The sequence below is a fragment of the Phocoena sinus genome, chromosome 20 (assembly GCF_008692025.1).
Source record: "Phocoena sinus isolate mPhoSin1 chromosome 20, mPhoSin1.pri, whole genome shotgun sequence".
In the NCBI taxonomy this organism is placed as follows: Eukaryota; Metazoa; Chordata; class Mammalia; order Artiodactyla; family Phocoenidae; genus Phocoena; species Phocoena sinus.
In genome coordinates, this window is record NC_045782.1 from 842,454 (window position 1) to 858,715 (window position 16,262).

At 65.9% G+C, this 16,262-nt stretch overlaps 1 protein-coding gene across 2 annotated transcripts in view; it reads left to right on the forward strand.

Annotated features, from left to right (window-relative positions):
* RAI1 (retinoic acid induced 1) overlaps positions 1-16,098 on the forward strand; it is a 105,600-nt gene extending 89,502 nt beyond the window's left edge. The window contains exons 1-5 of one of the 2 annotated variants that reach the window (XM_032615576.1): positions 1,276-1,415; positions 1,932-7,443; positions 11,116-11,209; positions 14,308-14,357; positions 14,674-16,098. In XM_032615576.1, the coding sequence (XP_032471467.1) occupies positions 1,948-7,443; positions 11,116-11,209; positions 14,308-14,357; positions 14,674-14,688 (5,655 nt within the window). In that variant the 5' untranslated portion in view covers positions 1,276-1,415; positions 1,932-1,947 and the 3' untranslated portion in view covers positions 14,689-16,098. Of the gene's footprint in view, positions 1-1,275; positions 1,416-1,931; positions 7,444-11,115; positions 11,210-14,307; positions 14,358-14,673 lie in introns of those variants that run through there. The other variant, XM_032615575.1, reaches the window with a different exon arrangement.
* The last annotated feature ends 164 nt before the right edge of the window (positions 16,099-16,262 follow it).

Here is a 16,262-nt window from a genome sequence, read left to right on the forward strand (position 1 = left end):
AGCCGAAACGTAATTTGTGCGGATATACGACGCGCAGCCTTCAGAGTGGGCCTCGGTTTGCGAATTCCGGGCTCATGAGCGAGGCCAGGGAGGGCAGAGCGCGGGGACTGCAGAGGACACCCTGAGCAGAGGCCGCCACCTGCCAGCTCAGGGCTGGGCCAGAGGGAGTGCCCGCCCGTGTGCACTGCCCAAGGGCAGAAGGAGCCTCCTCCCACCCCCGCCGGCACCCCCCCTCCCGGAGCCCCGTGGGGGAGGTGCGGGGCTGCCCACCTTGGCAGGGAGCCGCCCTGGAACCAAGGCTGGGTCACAGCAGGCACCTCCTGTCGTGTTTGACCGCTGCCAAGATGGACTAAACTGGGTCAGAAGGGGGTCTCCTCGGTGTCAGGCGCCTGTGATGAGCCAGGGAGAGTACATGGCATGGGGCTGTGACCCGTCCTGTGGGCAGGGGCCGAGCCCTCTCCAGGGTCATGGGCTTCAGTCCCTGAGTCCGGGCAGCCGACTGCCAAGGACAGGGAGGTTGGCCTGGGCTGTGCTGATAGGGCTCCTGGGGTCGCCCGGCCACCCCAGGCTTGACCCCCTCCCTGGTCAGCACCCCGCCCCACTCCCCGGCCACCGCATGAGGAGAGCATGGAGGTGGGATCTGGGTGAAGAAGGGGTGAGCTGTACCTCTTGGGGGAGCCCCTCCCTCCACGTGTGCCTGTCCCCCACCCCGTTCTCTGTGCTCCCCCCGCAGAGCCCTGGAGGCTCGTAGCCCATGGCGAGCCACCCCTTCCTCTTTGGGGTTGGGAACGGGCACTGCGAGGTCCCCTGTGCCCTCCTGGGGGCCTGGGCCGTGCAGGCGAGCATGGTGTGCGTAAACGCCGTGCCCAGGGACGCAGGCTACCGCCAGCCCTCGCCATCAGGACTCCTGAGCCTGGGGCATCCTTACTCCTTCCTCCCTCCTCCGAGGGTCTTGGGTGGCGGCAGGACCACCATTAGCCTGGACGCTACAGCTGGCCTGTTATGTGAATCCAGTTGTTCTGCCCTGAAGGCCCCCCCCCACCCCCACTCCAGGGTCACTTCCTGACCCCCCCGATCCTGCTTTGGGGCAGGTCAGACCCTGTGCGCGCCGGCCCCTAAAATCATAAACAGATGGGCTCTCGGCCTGGCCCTGACCCCGTGCAGGCCCCGCCCACCCAGGAGGCCCAGGGCTGCCTCTCACGTGGAGGTGCCTCTCACGTGGAGGGACCGCAGCCCTGGGCCACGTAATCTGTTTACGTACCTACGGTATGAAAAACAGGAGGCAGGTGCCGCCGTCCTGCGTTCCTGGGAGTCGAGGAGGGGACATTTTATGCCTACAGTGGCTCGGCAGCCCCTAATCAGCGTCTGCTGGAAGGAACAGACAGATTCCAGATGGCATGGCAGTGATGGAGGAGGTGTGTGTGTGTGTGTGCGTGTGCGTGCGTGTGCGCGCGCCAGGCCTTGCTGAGTGGCTTCTGGGGCAGGGGCAAGCTGTCCCCAGCCCCCCGCACGCTGGGTCACGCCTGAACACTGCTGCACTGGGGCTAGCTTACCGGATCCAGCAGCCCCAGGGGACAGGGGAGCGGGGAATTGCCCTGCTAAATGATTCTGAAATGGCAGGGAAGGGCTGTGGGGGAGGGAGGGGGAGCCGGCTGGGGGAGGGGGCAGCTCCCCAGTGACCTGGCGCTGGGCAGCCGGGTCGCACCTCCCTCCTCGGTGGCCTCCCTGTACCCATCCCTGTCTGAGCGGGAATTACAGAGCACACGTCCCTGACACAGAAGTTGTCAATATGTGCACAGCTGGTGGGGAGGCTGCGGGAGAGGGCAGGGCCGGGAGGGGGGCCGGCTCTCCGAGGGAGAGGAAATGGCTCGTCTGAATCGCTCTCCCTCTGCCCCTCCCCGCCCTCCCTCTCGCCCTTTCTCTTTTCACAGATAACCAGCCCGAGTCATGCAGTCTTTTCGAGAAAGGTGTGGTTTCCATGGCAAACAGCAGACCTACCAGCAGACCTCACAGGAGACATCTCGCCTGGAGAATTACCGGCAGCAGCCGAGTCAGGCTGGGCTGAGCTGCGACCGGCAGCGTCTGCTGACCAAGGACTATTACGGCCCGCAGCCCTTCCCCAGCTACGAGGGCGGCGCCGGCACGCCCGCCACGGCGGCGCGCACCAGCAAAGGCCTGTCCTCTCCGCAGGCCCCGCAGGGGAGGCCGTCCTTCCCGGGCTACGCTGTCCAGGACGGCAGCCCCTACCCCGGCCGCTACTCAGGGGAGGAGGGCCTGCAGGCCTGGGGGGCGCCGCAGCCACCACCCCCGCAGCCGCAACCCCTGCCAGGGGCGGTGGGCAAATATGACGAGAGCCTGATGAAAAAGACAGCAGCGCCCCCCGCCCGGCAGTACCCAGAGCAGGGCGCCCAGCTGCCCTTTCGGACTCACACCCTCCACGTCCCGCAGCAGCCCCCGCAGCCCCTGGCTTACCCCAAGCTCCAAAGGCAGAAGCCCCAGAACGACCTCGCCTCGCCCCTGCCCTTCCCCCCGGGCAGCCACTTCCCCCAGCAGTCCCAGTCCTTCCCCGTCTCCTCCACCTACTCCTCCACCGGCCAGGGCGGCGGGCAGGGGGCCCACTCCTACAAGAGCTGCACGGCCCCGTCCACCCAGCCCCACGACAGGCCGCTGACCGCCAACGCCGGCCTGGCCCCAGGCCAGCGGGTCCCGAGCCTTCACGCCTACCAGCCTGGGCGCCTCAGCTACGAGCCCCAGAAGCAGCAGCAGCAGCAGGCCCTCCAGAGCCGCCACCACGCCCAGGAAACCCTCCACTACCAGAACCTCACCAAGTACCAACACTACGGGCAGCAAGGCCCAGGCTACTGCCAGCCGGACGCGGCCGTCAGGACCCCGGAGCAGTACTACCAGACCTTCAGCCCCGGCTCCAGCCACTCGCCCGCTCGCTCCGTGGGCCGCTCCCCTTCCTACAGCTCCACCCCGTCGCCACTGATGCCCAACCTGGAGAGCTTTCCCTACAACCCGCAGCCGCTGGGCCCCGGAGCCTTCCCCGCCGGTCTCGCGGACCACAGCCACTTCCTGCCCCTGCTCAACCCCTCCCCGACGGACGCCGCCGGCTCCGTGGATGCCCAGGCCGCCAACTGCAAGGCCCTGCAGAAGGACAAGCTTCCCGAGAGCCTGCTGTCAGACCTGAGCCTGCACAGCCTCACGGCGCTGACCTCGCAGGTGGAAAACATCTCCAGCACCGTGCAGCAGCTGCTGCTCTCCAAGGCGGCCCTGCCCCAGAAGAAGGGCGCCAAGAGCCTGGCGGCCCGGACCCCGGAGCAGCACAAGAGCCAGCACTGCAGCCCCGAGGGCAGCGGCTACTCAGCCGAGCCGGCAGGCACGCCGCTGTCGGAGCCGCTGAGCAGCACGCCACAGTCCACGCACGCCGAGCCGCCCGAGGCCGACTACCTGAGTGGCTCCGAGGACCCGCTGGAGCGCAGCTTCCTCTACTGCAGCCAGGCCCGCGGCAGCCCCGCCAGGGTCCACGGCAGCTCCAAGGCCAAGCCCGAGTCCGTGTCCACCTGCTCCGTGACTTCACCCGACGACATGTCCACCAAGTCCGATGACTCCTTCCAGAGCCTGCACGGCAGCCTGCCGCTCGACAGCTTCTCCAAGCTCGTGGCTGGCGAGCGGGACTGCCCGCGCCTGCTGCTCAGCGCCCTGGCGCAGGAGGACCTGGCCTCCGAGATCCTGGGGCTGCAGGAGGCCATCAGCGAGAAGGCCGACAAGGTCTGGGCCGAGGCGCCCGGCCTGGCCAAGGACACCGGCAAGCCGCCCTTCTCGCTGGAGAACCACAGCGCCTGCTTGGACCCCGTGGCCAAGGGTGCGTGGCCGCGGCCGGGGGAGCAGGACGCCCTGCCCGAGGCCCTGCAGCTGGAGAAGGGCGGCGGCACCAAGGACTTCGGCCCGGGGCTGTTCGAAGATCCCTCCGTGGGCTTCGCCACCCCTGACCCCAAGAAGACAACTGGTCCCCTCTCCTTTGGTGCCAAGCCCACGCTGGGGGCCGCCGCCTCGGACCCCGCCACGGCGGCTTTCGACTGCTTCCCAGACACGACCGCCGCCAGCTCAGCGGACGGCGCCAACCCCTTCGCCTGGCCCGAGGAGAACCTGGGGGATGCCTGTCCCCGGTGGGGACTGCACCCCGGCGAGCTCGCCAAGGGCCTGGAGCAGGGCGGGAAGGCCGCCGACAGCGTCAGCCAGGAGGACGCCCGCGAGGCTTCGGCCTGCCTGGGCTTCCAGGAGGAGCAGCCCTCGGGGGAGAAGGCCGTGGTGCCCCGGGACTCCCAGCAGGAGGAGGGGGGCGGGGTGAAGGAGGAGGCGGGCGGGCTGCTGCAGTGTCCCGAGGTGGGCAAGGCCGACCGGTGGCTGGAGGACAGCCGGCACTGCTGCTCCGCCACTGACTTCGGAGACCTCCCGCTGCTGCCGCCCGCCGGCAGGAAGGGGGACTTGGAGGCGGAGGAGTACTCGTCTCTGTGCGAGCTCCTGGGCAGCCCCGAGCAGAGGCCGGGCCTGCAGGACCCGCTGTCGCCCAAGGCCCCGCTGCTGTGTGGCAAGGAGGAGGTGGAGGAGGTGCTGGACCCCAAGGCCGGCTGGGGCTCCCCGTGTGCCCTGTCTGGCGAGTCCGTCATCTTGCTGGGCCCCACCGTGGGCACCGAGTCCAAGGTGCAGAGCTGGTTCGAGTCCTCCCTCTCCCACATGAAGCCGGGGGAAGAGGGGCCCGAGGGGGCGCTGGCCCCGGGGGATTCCACCGCCCTGGCCCCGGAAGCCTCCCTGACCCAGAAGCCGAACAAGCCCGCTGTGCCCGAGGCGCCCATCGCCAAGAAGGAGCCTGTGCCTCGTGGCAAAAGCTTACGGAGCCGGCGGGTGCACCGGGGGCTGCCCGAGGCCGAGGATTCCCCGTGCAGGGCCCCGGCGCTGCCCAAAGACCTGCTGCTCCCTGAATCGTGCACGGGGCCCCCCCAGGGACAGATGGAAGGGGCGGGGGCCCCAGGCCGGGGGACCTCGGAAGGGCTCCCCAGGATGTGCACCCGCTCCTTCACGGCCCTGAGTGAGCCCCGCACACCCGGACCCCCGGGCCTGCCCACCACCCCTGCCCCCCCAGACAAGCTGGGGGGTAAGCAGCGAGCCGCCTTCAAGTCGGGCAAGCGGGTGGGGAAGCCCTCCCCCAAGGCCGCTTCCAGCCCCAGCAACCCGGCCGCCCTGCCCGTGGCCTCCGACAGCAGCCCCATGGGCTCCAAGACCAAGGAGACGGACTCGCCGGATGCACCAGGCAAAGACCAGCGCTCCATGATCCTCCGGTCCCGCACCAGGACGCAGGAGGCCTTCCACTGCAAGCGGCGACGGGCCTCGGAGAGCCGGCTCCCCAACTGCCGCGCCGCCAAGAAGCTCCTCGCCAACAACCACCTGCCCGCCACGTTCAAGGTCGCCGGTAGCCCCCAGGAGGGCAGGGCGGGCCAACGGGCAAGGGTCCCCAAGCCTGGTGCAGGCGGCAAGCTCTCCGATCGGCCCCTGCACACCCTCAAGAGGAAGTCGGCCTTCATGGCACCTGTCCCCACCAAGAAGCGCAACCTGGTCTTACGCAGCGGCAGCACCAGCACCAGCGGGGACACGAAGGAGGAGGGGGCCGAGGGCCCTCCCACCCTCTTCAAGAGGATGACGTCTCCCAAGAAGGCCAAGCCCGCCAAGGGCGGCAACAGTGAGCCCACGGCAAAGCCGCCGCCCCCGGAGACCCCTGACGCCAGCCTGAAGCTGGCCTCACGGGCATCCATCCAGGGGGCCATGAAGACCAAGGTGCTGCCCCCCCGGAAAGGCCGGGGCCTGAAGCTGGAGGCCATCGTGCAGAAGATCACCTCGCCCAGCCTGAAAAAGTTCGCGTGCAGAGCACCAGGGGCCCCTCCCGGGAATCCTCTGAGCCCATCCCTCCCCGAGAAGGACCGCGGGCTCAAGAGCGCAGGGGGCAGCCCGCGGAGGGCAGAAGAAGGTCTCTTAAACGTGAGCACTGGGCAGAAGTTCCCAGCAGCCTTGGGGGCCGATCCGTTATGCAGAAATCCGACCAACAGATCCTTAAAAGGCAAACTCGTGAACAATAAGAAACTGTCCTCGACTGACGGTTTCAAAACTGAGGCCTTCACATCCCCAGAGGCCCTACTGCCCGGGGGCACTGCCCTGGCACCTAAGAAGAGAAGCCGGAAAGGCAGGGCTGGAGCCCTCGGACTCCCCAAAGGCTCCCTGGAGAAGAGACCTCATCTCGGCCCAGCTCTGCTCCTGACGGCCAGCAGCACGCAGGGGGGCAGCGAGGACAGCTCTGGCGGAGGAGGCAAGAAGCCAAAGACGGAGGAGCTGGGGCTGGCCTCCCAGCCCCCTGAGGGCCGGCCCTGCCAGCCCCAGGTGAGGGCACAGAAGCAGCCTGGCCACGCCAACTACAGCAGCTATTCCAAGCGGAAGCGCCTGACGCGGGGCCGGGCCAAGAACGCCGCCACCTCACCCTGTAAGGGGCGTGCCAAGCGGCGGCGACAGCAGCAGGTGCTGCCCCTGGATCCCGCGGAGCCTGAAATCCGCCTCAAATACATTTCCTCCTGCAAGCGACTGCGAGCAGACAGCCGCACCCCCGCCTTCTCGCCCTTCGTGCGGGTGGAGAAGCGGGATGCGTTCACCACCGTATGTACTGTAGTCAACTCCCCCGGAGACGAGCCCAAGCCCCACAGGAAGCCTTCCTCCTCTTCATCCTCTTGCTCCTTCTCCTTGGACGCGGCCGGGGCCTCCCTAGCCACGCTCCCTGGAGGCTCCATCCTGCAGCCTCGGCCCTCACTACCCCTCTCCTCCACCATGCATCTGGGGCCCGTGGTCTCCAAGGCCCTGAGTACCTCTTGCCTTGTTTGCTGCCTCTGCCAAAACCCAGCCAACTTCAAGGACCTCGGGGACCTCTGTGGGCCCTACTACCCCGGACACTGCCTCCCCAAAAAGAAGCCAAAACTCAAGGAGAAGGTGCGGCCAGAGAGCACCTGCGAGGAGGCCTCTCTGCCTCTTGAGAGGACACTCAAAGGCCTCGAGTGCCCAGCTGCCGCCGCCGCCGCCACCGCCACCACCACCGGGAAGCCCCCCAGGCCTGATGGCCCAGCCGATCCAGCCAAGCAGGGCTCCCTGCGCACCAGCGCCCGGGGCCTGTCCCGGCGGCTGCAGAGTTGCTACTGCTGTGACGGTCGGGGGGAAGGTGGTGAAGAGACGGCCCCAGCTGACAGGAGCCGCAAGCACGAGTGCAGCAAGGAGCCGCTGGCAGAGCCTGGCGGGGACGCACAGGAGCACTGGGTGCACGAGGCCTGCGCCGTGTGGACGGGCGGGGTCTACCTGGTGGCCGGGAAGCTCTTTGGGCTGCAGGAGGCCATGAAGGTGGCCATGGACATGGTAAGAGGCCAGCCCAGCCGGTGGGGACCTCAGGTTCTGCAGGCAGGCAGGCCATCTCTCTAATGCTACAATCTGGCCCAAACACACAGCAATCACAATGAATACGCGGGGAGCCTAGCCAGAACGTGGAGGCACACTCCAGGCCGAGGCAGGACACATCTGCCCAGCCCTGCCCCAGACCTCCCACTGTGGCCCCTTACTGCCTGCTCAGCCCTGTACCCACCACACACGCACTCGGCCCCTTCCGGCTGCAGCACGCCCCCACCCAAGCCCCCTGCTCACCTCATCAGCTGAGAAGCTCAGGCCCCAGAACTGCACGTCAGGGGGTTGCCTCCGTGGCCTCAGGTGCAGCGGGACCTGCGGGGGAAGAGCCTCTCCAGCACCAGGTGGCTGGATTGTGAGCCCTTAGGGGCAGGGTGGTCCAGGAACCTTTCCTGCGAGGCCCTAAAACGTCCCCTGAGGAACTGCAGTCGCCGAGGACTTGGTTTAGGTCCCAGCGCTGCCCCTCGCTGTGTGTCTCCGAGAATATAACCTAACCTCTCTGTGCCTCCGTTTCTTTATCTCTAAAGTGGGCATGATAGTCCCCTGTGGAAGGGCCCTGAGGATTGAGTTCACACCCATAAAGCTATTACAGCCACGCCTGGCCCGTCCACGTGCTCCGTGACTACCTCCTGGGGCCAGTGACAGTGGCAGCCACCTGGATGACACTAGCATGTTGTCTCAGCAGTGTGACCATTACTCCGATCACCGAGGGGACCCCCATCCCCTCACTCCCGGGGATGGGGTGGGACTCGGCACTCTCCTGCAGCCCGTGCTCCTGCCCCGCTCCCCAGCCCTCGGGGCCCCACCGCCCTGTGCCCACCTGTTCCCTCTGGGTACCCCCACCCCTGGCACCAGCCACGCGGACAGCCCTATGCTGGGCAGGGGGGCGCTACTGGGCTGCCCACACCTCCCTGTTTCCGGCGCCTGACCCTCTCCGTGCGGGGTCCTCCAGCCCGACGGCAACCCCAAGACCCGGAGCCCTCAGCCTTCCTGCCTCCGGCCTCCTCCCCTCCCTCCTGTGTGTCTGCTTCTCTCCCTCCTCACTGCCTCCTTCCCAGCGGCACTGAGATAGGTCCAGGTGTCTCCCGCCATTAAAAGATAATACCAAACGCTCAGATCACCAGGCCAGCTAGCGGCCACCTGTGGCCTCCTGAAAGTCTCCCCGGCTTGCTCCGCCCCACTAGGCTGCACTGCTTCTGCACCTTGTCCAAGCACAGGAGCCAACCCCCCCTTTCCCAGGTCGCCTGTTCCAGGCGCTTTGGTCTCACCTCACTGCACCAACCTCCTGTTGGCCTGGGGAGGAAGCCGGGGGGCCGAGTGGCCTCGCAGTTTCCTGGCGTCATGCGACTGTTACGTCACGGAGCTGGAGCTTGGCCCAGTCGCCCCATCTCTGCCCGCTGTGCCATCCTCCAAAAATGGTCCAGCGGCCTCCCACCCTGGGAGCATCCCTGGGAAAGTCAGAACAGGGGTGGTCACCAGCCGCCTTGCCAGAGAGGTGGTCCCGGGCCAGGTGGAGCTCATTAAAGCAGCGCCCGTACCTGGAGGACACCCTGCCTGCAAAGACGGGCGGGGTCTGGGGTTTCCCAGGTCATGGTTCAGCCCCCTGACCACTGACAAGCCCAGACCTCCGTGGGCCACCCGTCCCCCCAAGACCCTTTCTGCCTCGGAGCTCGGTGGTGGCGCGCAGCCTTGGAGTCAGGCAGACCCCGGTTCCAATCCCAGCTCTGCCCCAAGAGCCAGTTCTGTGACCCCAGCAAGTCACCGTCCTCTGTGAGCCTCGGGGCGCCGAAGCCCGTCAGCAGGGTGGAGCTGCGGGGACAGCTGGACCCCGGCCTTCACACCCGTCAGCACTCTGGATGTGCGGGAACAGAACTTCTGCACAGGCCCGGGGTCACCCCTCTTCCTTCTGTGTCCCTTTCTGGGGGCCCCTACACACCTACCCGCCCTGAGCCGTGCTGTGCCCACCTCCAGGGACCTCAGTTTCCTAGTCTGCCCAGAGGCTGCCTCTCCCCACAAACTCCCAGGCCCCCCATCACCCACCCAGGGGAACAGCTCAGAACGTGGGCGCTGGGGTCGGAAGGGCCCAAGGCCTCTCCGTATCTCCATTTCTCCACATCTAAAATGCCTGTCTCAAGGGTTTGGGGGCCTCCTCAGTGCAGGCGGGGTGGCGTGAGGCCGTCACCAGAGGAGCCCACTGTCGCTGTTTAGCCATCAAGGGCCACTTGGGCCCGGTCTGGGGGCCCACTCCTCCATCACACCTTTGCCACAGAGTCCTAGGAGGCTCAGTCCTGACCAGAAGGAGACTGCCATCCTGAGGGAATGGATATTCCAGGCCGACCCCCAGCCCCCACTCTAGCTCCCCACCCCAGCTCGGCTCCAGAACGCACATTCCCAGGCGCTTCTCAGGCTAGGCCCAGGAAGGGCGTGAGAAGACTCATTCCTGGCCTCCCACCTGCTGGGGGTGGGGTCCCCATCAGTCCCTGGCATGGGAAGGAGCCCACCCCTGCCCCCCACCCCGAACAGTGAGGCACCATGACCGCCAGCCTGTGCTCCAGCGGCGTTGCTGGGCTCAAAGCCCACCCAGCTGCTCTTAAGCTGTGTGCCCTTGGGCAAGTTACTCGGCGTTTCTGAGCTCTCATCCCTCACCTGTATAAAATAAAGGGACGCTGATGCCATCGGGGTGTTCTCAGGAGGCGGCCTCCACGTGTGCCTGGTGTGTCACGAACTGCAGTTACTGGTTACAGTGGCTTAGCCTCCGCGCGGGGGCCTGCCCCCCTCCCCCTCCCAAACCTCACTCCCCTGCTGCACAGGGGGTCTGCAGGATCTGGGGACCAGCCTGTCCCTCCCCAGGCCTCAGGTTTTGCTTCCAAGGGGCTTCCTGGCATCGCCATCCTGTCCTGGCACATCCCCCTGCAGGCAGCTGGGCCCAACCTGGGGCAGCCCCCAAGCGCAGACCACGGTTTTGGCTTTTGAGAGGCCGAGTGGGCCAGTTGAAGTGCCGGCCGGCGTAGGGTTTACATGAGCCCCGCGTTCAGGCAGTGGCTGTTTCCTCCTCGTGGGTCCTGGGCAGGGTGAGCGGTCTCTCTGAGTAGAGCGCCGACTCTGGGTCCAGTGCTCGTTCTGAGCCCGGATCACCTCCGCCTGGAGTGGGGGCCTCAGCTTCACTGTGAAGTGGCGTCCATGAAGCTGCCCACCCGGAGGCTGTGGGGAGGAGCTGGCAGGCGAGGGCACAGCCGGGCGGTGACTGGCCCCGTGCGTTGTCATCCACTGGGCACACGGAGTTGCCCATTTAACCTTCACGACTGTCCCATAAGGCAGGCGCTGTCCCCCCTGTATGGACGAGGCGGGAGGAGCGGAGTTGCTTGGCTGAGGTCAGGCGGTACACAGTGGCTGAGCCGGGGCTCGCCCGGGCCTGCGGGATGCCGAGGCTTATCCACAAGATGGTTGCTTTCCCGCCCTGAGAGCTCCCCCCGCCCAAGGTGCCAGGCTGGCGGCTGCCACAAAACCAACCCTGTGGATGTCCATCCTGAGCCTCCCTCCAAGCTGCCTTTCCAGGGCCCCCGGGGAGGAAGGGGTGGGGGCCGGGCCCCTCAGCTGCAGACTCACCTGTCTTCCCTCTCTCCTCGCCAGACTTGTTCCAGCTGCCAAGAAGCCGGGGCCACTATCGGGTGCTGCCACAAAGGATGCATCCACACCTACCATTACCCATGTGCCAGCGATGCGGGTAAGAGCCAGCCCAAGGAGACCGAAGGTCGGGGGACGCAGGCACAGCTCCTCGAACTGACCCCACTTGACCCGTCGGCTTCCCTCTTCTCCTGCCCCAGCAATTCTTTACCTTCTCGTGTCTCTCGGCCGGGCCCTGTACTGGGCAGTGCTGCTGACAAGGAGACACGTCAGTCCCCAGCCACCTGCTGGAGGAGTGCCCAGAAGCACAAACTACAAAGTGGAAAGCTGTATGTGAGCTGCCATTGCCGAGGGGTGCCTACAGCTCGGGAGGGTCTCAGGCCTCCAAGAGCAGGGCTACTGGGCTGGGCCTTGGAAAAAGGCTGAATAGTTCACTGGGTTGGAGAAAAAGGAGAAAAGATAGTTCAGTGACAAAAATTGAGTGAGACAGAAGGAGAGGAAGTTCAAGACAGACTCCCCCTGGCTCCACGGCACAGCTGTGGAAGGTTTAAGCAGGACGGTGGGCCCTGGAGTCAGGACCAGGCTCCCCTGCACCTGCCCCATTCTCTCCACTCCCTCGCTCACTTGACCCGCGGGCATTTATCGAGCACCTATCATCACCAGGCAGGTGGCATACTGATGGCCTGGGCCAGAGAGCCCGGAGCCCCCAGTCCTGGTGGCATGCTTCAGGTGTGGACTGGGTGAGTCCACCGATGTCTCTGCACTCAGTTCCCCATCTATACAGCTGAGGTTAGAGTCATTTCTTTCTGCAGCTGTCTGGAGCAGGGAGTGAGATCACAAGCACGACCCGGAAAGGGCAGCCCCGGTCCGATTTGGGGGCCAGCCCCCGCAATCTCTGTCCCCCGCCCCCTGCTGCCCTGGAAGAGGGTGAGGTTATCGTGACCCTGTCGCACGACGGCAGGGCAGAGGCATCTGCTGGCAGGACCCTCGCTGCTCCCACAGCCCAGGGACCCCTCTTCCCACCTGAATGCCACTTCCTGGCATCAGCCCGCACCGAGCCACCCCCAGGAGCACACACGGGACTGAGCGGTGACGGTTCCTTGGTGAGGGCTGAGGCGCTAGCACCTTAGGAAAGGAACGTGCTGGAGCGGGACACGGGGGCCGCTCTGGCTCCACACCCTGCCCTGAGGGCCGTGGGAACCAGATTGTAATGTGGACTCCGCCACTTCACCAGACCCCGGGCCTGACCTCCAGGAACAGGTGCCGCGGGCTGCAGCTCTCCTCCCGCAGTGATTAGGTTTGCGCCTGCGCTCTGCCAGCCCCGTGCCAGGCCTTGCACTGTCTCCAGCGGCACCTTCACAGACAGGCTATCTTACCCGTGGCCACAGCACTGTAGGAACAGGACCAGGGGGTGACTCACCGTCTGGCCGGCTCCACATCCTGTGCACTGTCCTCTCCGGTGTTCCAGCTTCCCAGCCTCCTTGGGGGCTCATGTCTCAGTGGGACAGACAGGAAAACCGTGATCCTTGCCTAAAGTTACGGAGACCAGACAAGGAGAGACTGTGCTGAGAGATCCATCCCGATTTGGGAGGGAATCCAGGAGGGCTTCTAGGAGGAGGTGACATTGGAGCCAGTCCTCAAGAGGTCAAGGGAGGTGGGCAGGAGCTGACTTGTGGTGCGACATATATACCAGGCTTGGAGCGATACAAACTGTTTCCAGTGATGTCTTTGAGAAATTCCCCATCTAGTAGAGCTCTCTGTAGGGCTGCAGGGGGCAGATGAGATGCTGGCCTGAGCAGACCTGTGACGGAGCCCTGCATTCCGGAGAGAGGGGCTGCAGGTGCAGATGGAGCCTGCGCCTCAGAGGCTTTGCAAGCACAGGAAGCAGGGCCGTGCTGGGAGGAGCGGGGAGAGGGAGGTGGCCAGCGTCCCCAGCTCAGTGAGCAGGCCCTTGGCAGGGCAGGCTGTGCCACTGGTGTATCAGCCACCGGACCTTCCAGGCCCAGCCTCCAGCACATCTCAGGAGGGGGTGTGTGGGCAGGCGGGCCCTGCCGCATGCCAGATTGAGCTCACCCAGGTGGCCGTAGTCAGCCGGCAGCTCAGCTGAGGCTGGTGGACCCAGATGAGCTGGGGCCCCAGCTGGGCCAGCTCCTCTCTGCTCTGCATGGCCTCCCCGCTCCACCAGGCCCAGCTGGGCAGCCCCCTCTCTCCTTCACAGAGGGGCTGTGCAAGGCCGGGTGTGGGGGGCGGTTAATCCCCACACGTGCAGCTCCCTTTGGGGTTGAACTTGAGGTATCTGCCTAAGGGTTGGAGAGTTTGGCAGAGCCCGGAGGGGGTGGTGTGAGGGAGGGGCATGGAGGGGGTACAGTGGCCAGAGAAGGGGGCAGGATTAGTGAGCCTAGCAGCCAGAGGGGAGGGGGACCTGGCTCCAGGCAGCAGGGGGGTGCGGGGAGAACCCAGGGAGTGAGCTGGGCAGGCAGGAGCCCCCCAGCAGTTACCCAGCCCCTGGTCAGCACCTTGCACCTGCCCGACCCGGGTCTGGAAGTACGGTCCTCCGTGGGGCTCTCCAGGGGTCTGGGCCAGACCCTCAGACCGCGGGGCACCAGAGCTGCCCAGGCCCACTGACCCTGCGCCCTTTGTTAGGCAGCCCACGTTGGAGCTAGCAGAGCGGGCCCCAGGCCACTTTGTCAGCTGGGCCCTGGCTCCCCAAGTGCAGACACCAGGAGAGGGGCTGGGGCTGGGTGACTGGCCCTCCTCCCCACGTTCAGAGTGGCTGCGGGGGGCGGCCGAGCACGATGCCTCTGGAAGTGCCACCCCCAGTCCCAGCTGGTCAACGCACGTTCACTGAGCACCCCCTGGGTGTCATCAAGGCCTACCTAGGGGCTGAGCCCGGACCACCAGGAGGGAGTGACCAGTATGGCCCAGCAAAGCACAGCGGGGGAGGGCGAGGGGGAGGGGGAGAGTGGGGAGGCCTCCCCATGACAAAAGGGGGTTCCAGAGGGAGGGGAAAGGAGAGTAAAGGACAGATAGGCCAGCGGGGCTGGAGGGCTGACAGAGTTCGGATTGGGTCCGATTTCAAGCAGAGGCTGACTTACTCTTTGGAAAAAAAACCTGCAGCTGAGGGCGTCCGGGGCGGTGGGCCCCCCACCCGGCCGGACAAGACGCCGTTCTGACCGCACGAACTTCTCTTGCTCACAGGTTGCATATTCATCGAAGAGAACTTTTCTTTGAAATGCCCCAAACATAAGGTGGGTGACCGCGAGCCTCCCCTGGAGGGGCCCAGGCTGGAGAGGAGCCCCGGCGCGGGAACGCCGGCTCCGGGCAGACCAGGCGGGGGCGGATCAGCACGGGTGGGCCCCGGCCACTTATACAGCCCGCACGTGCGGGAGGCGGGGCCAGTCCAGGGCGGGGCGGGGCGCGGGGACTGGCCTATGGGCAAAGCTGCAGGTGGGGCCTCGCTCTGGAGGAGCGGGCGGGGTCGGGGCCGAGGGGCGGGTCTGGAGGAGTCGACTGCTCGGCAGGTGCCCCGCAGTCAGCAACTAGCCGCGCGTCTCTTCCCCGCAGAGGCTGCCATTGTAATCCACCCCCGGCCGGAGGAGCCGCCGGATCCCGCCCGCCCGCCCGCCCGCCCGCCGACGCCGCCGACGCCGAGGAGAGGAGCCGCCGGCGCAGCCCCCGCGCCTTTGCGCTGCTAACGGCGCGGGTCCAGAGCCGATCCTTGATCCGGAACCCGGATCTTGGATCTGGCCTCCTCGGGCGGAAACTAGTGGTCCCCGGTCGGGAAGAAAACAGGTTCCGGATCCGTCTGCTCCCGGAACCGGACGGCACAGGGCCTTCTCGCCCCCATCCCCCGGCCAGGCTTGGAGAAGGGGAGCCCGCGGAGCGGCCAGACTCCTTGGAACACCCAGGCTCCGGCGTGGGTGGGAGGCCTTTAGCCTGGGGATACGCTTCTCCCCCTGGAAGTTTCAGGACGACGTGGCACACATTCTACGTGGGTCGGTATTGGCACGAAGCTGGGCACCCTGGGAGTGGGGTGGGGTCCGAAGAGGCCGAGGCTGGCTTCCCTCCAGGACGTGTCTCCTGGAACGAGGCTGGGGGCGGGGGGAGCCGAAGCCTGTCCGGCGCAGGAGGGGCCGGAGGCTGTGCGCCCTTCCTTCCCAGCCTTGGCCAAAACCTTCGTGCGAGTCGGGAGGGCCGGGGGCCTGGGGCCCGTGCTCAGGGGATGCGGGCTCCCCGGGCGTGGGCCGGACTGGCTCCCGCTGGCTTCTGCTCGTCTCCCTTCCAGTCCGCCCCGTCCCCGGAGCCCAGCCTGGGAGCGCAAAACTAAAAGTCGCGACCAGAGTGCACCCCCGGCAGACGCATGACCGACCCTCTGCACGACCACCGTCTCCGGGGGCCGCAGCGCCACTCGCACGGGAGCGGAGACAGCGCTAGATCCATGTACACACCTGTGTGCCCCTCTATATATATGTCACATAGAATGTATATATGTTGGGAACATGCTCACTTCTCCTGTGTGTCGCCGCTGTGCGTCGTGTGCCCCTCAGCACGGGGCCCTTGCTGGGAAGGGGGCTCCGGCGCTGCCTCCTTCCCCAAGCAGCCACCACCGCCCGGGCCAGTGCCCGCCAGTTCGTCCGCCTGTCTGTCCGTGTCCTCAGCTCTGTCCACGCTTCGATAGGCCTGATGCAGCCCCAGCCCGGGGCCGCCCTAGAAACTTCCTGTACATATGACTGTAAAACGGTGAACGTGCGTACTCTCCCCGGCCTCGTTACATAGTGTGTATATATGTATACTATACATATATATAATATATACGGAGATGTAAATGTTAACACTAGTGTTCCTATTAGGATACTGCTTCACACTGAAGACTGTGTGTATCGAGCTGTTTCTAAAAGATGTTTATTTTCCTTAAGAGTAAAAAAAGTCATTGCATTCAGAAAAAAAAAAAAGTCAATAAAGATACGACGATTGTTTTGGAATTCTGCAGCCCGTGGATTCTGACCCGATTTTGCTGGGAGAGGGGCCAGGCTCTGGGGGAGAGGTTGGAATGGAGGGGAGGGGAGGGGAGGGGAGGGGAGGGGAGGGGAGGGGAGGGCTGGGCTCTGGGGACCTTACTGCAGGTACAGGAAAGAAGCCCTTGCTGCCCAGCC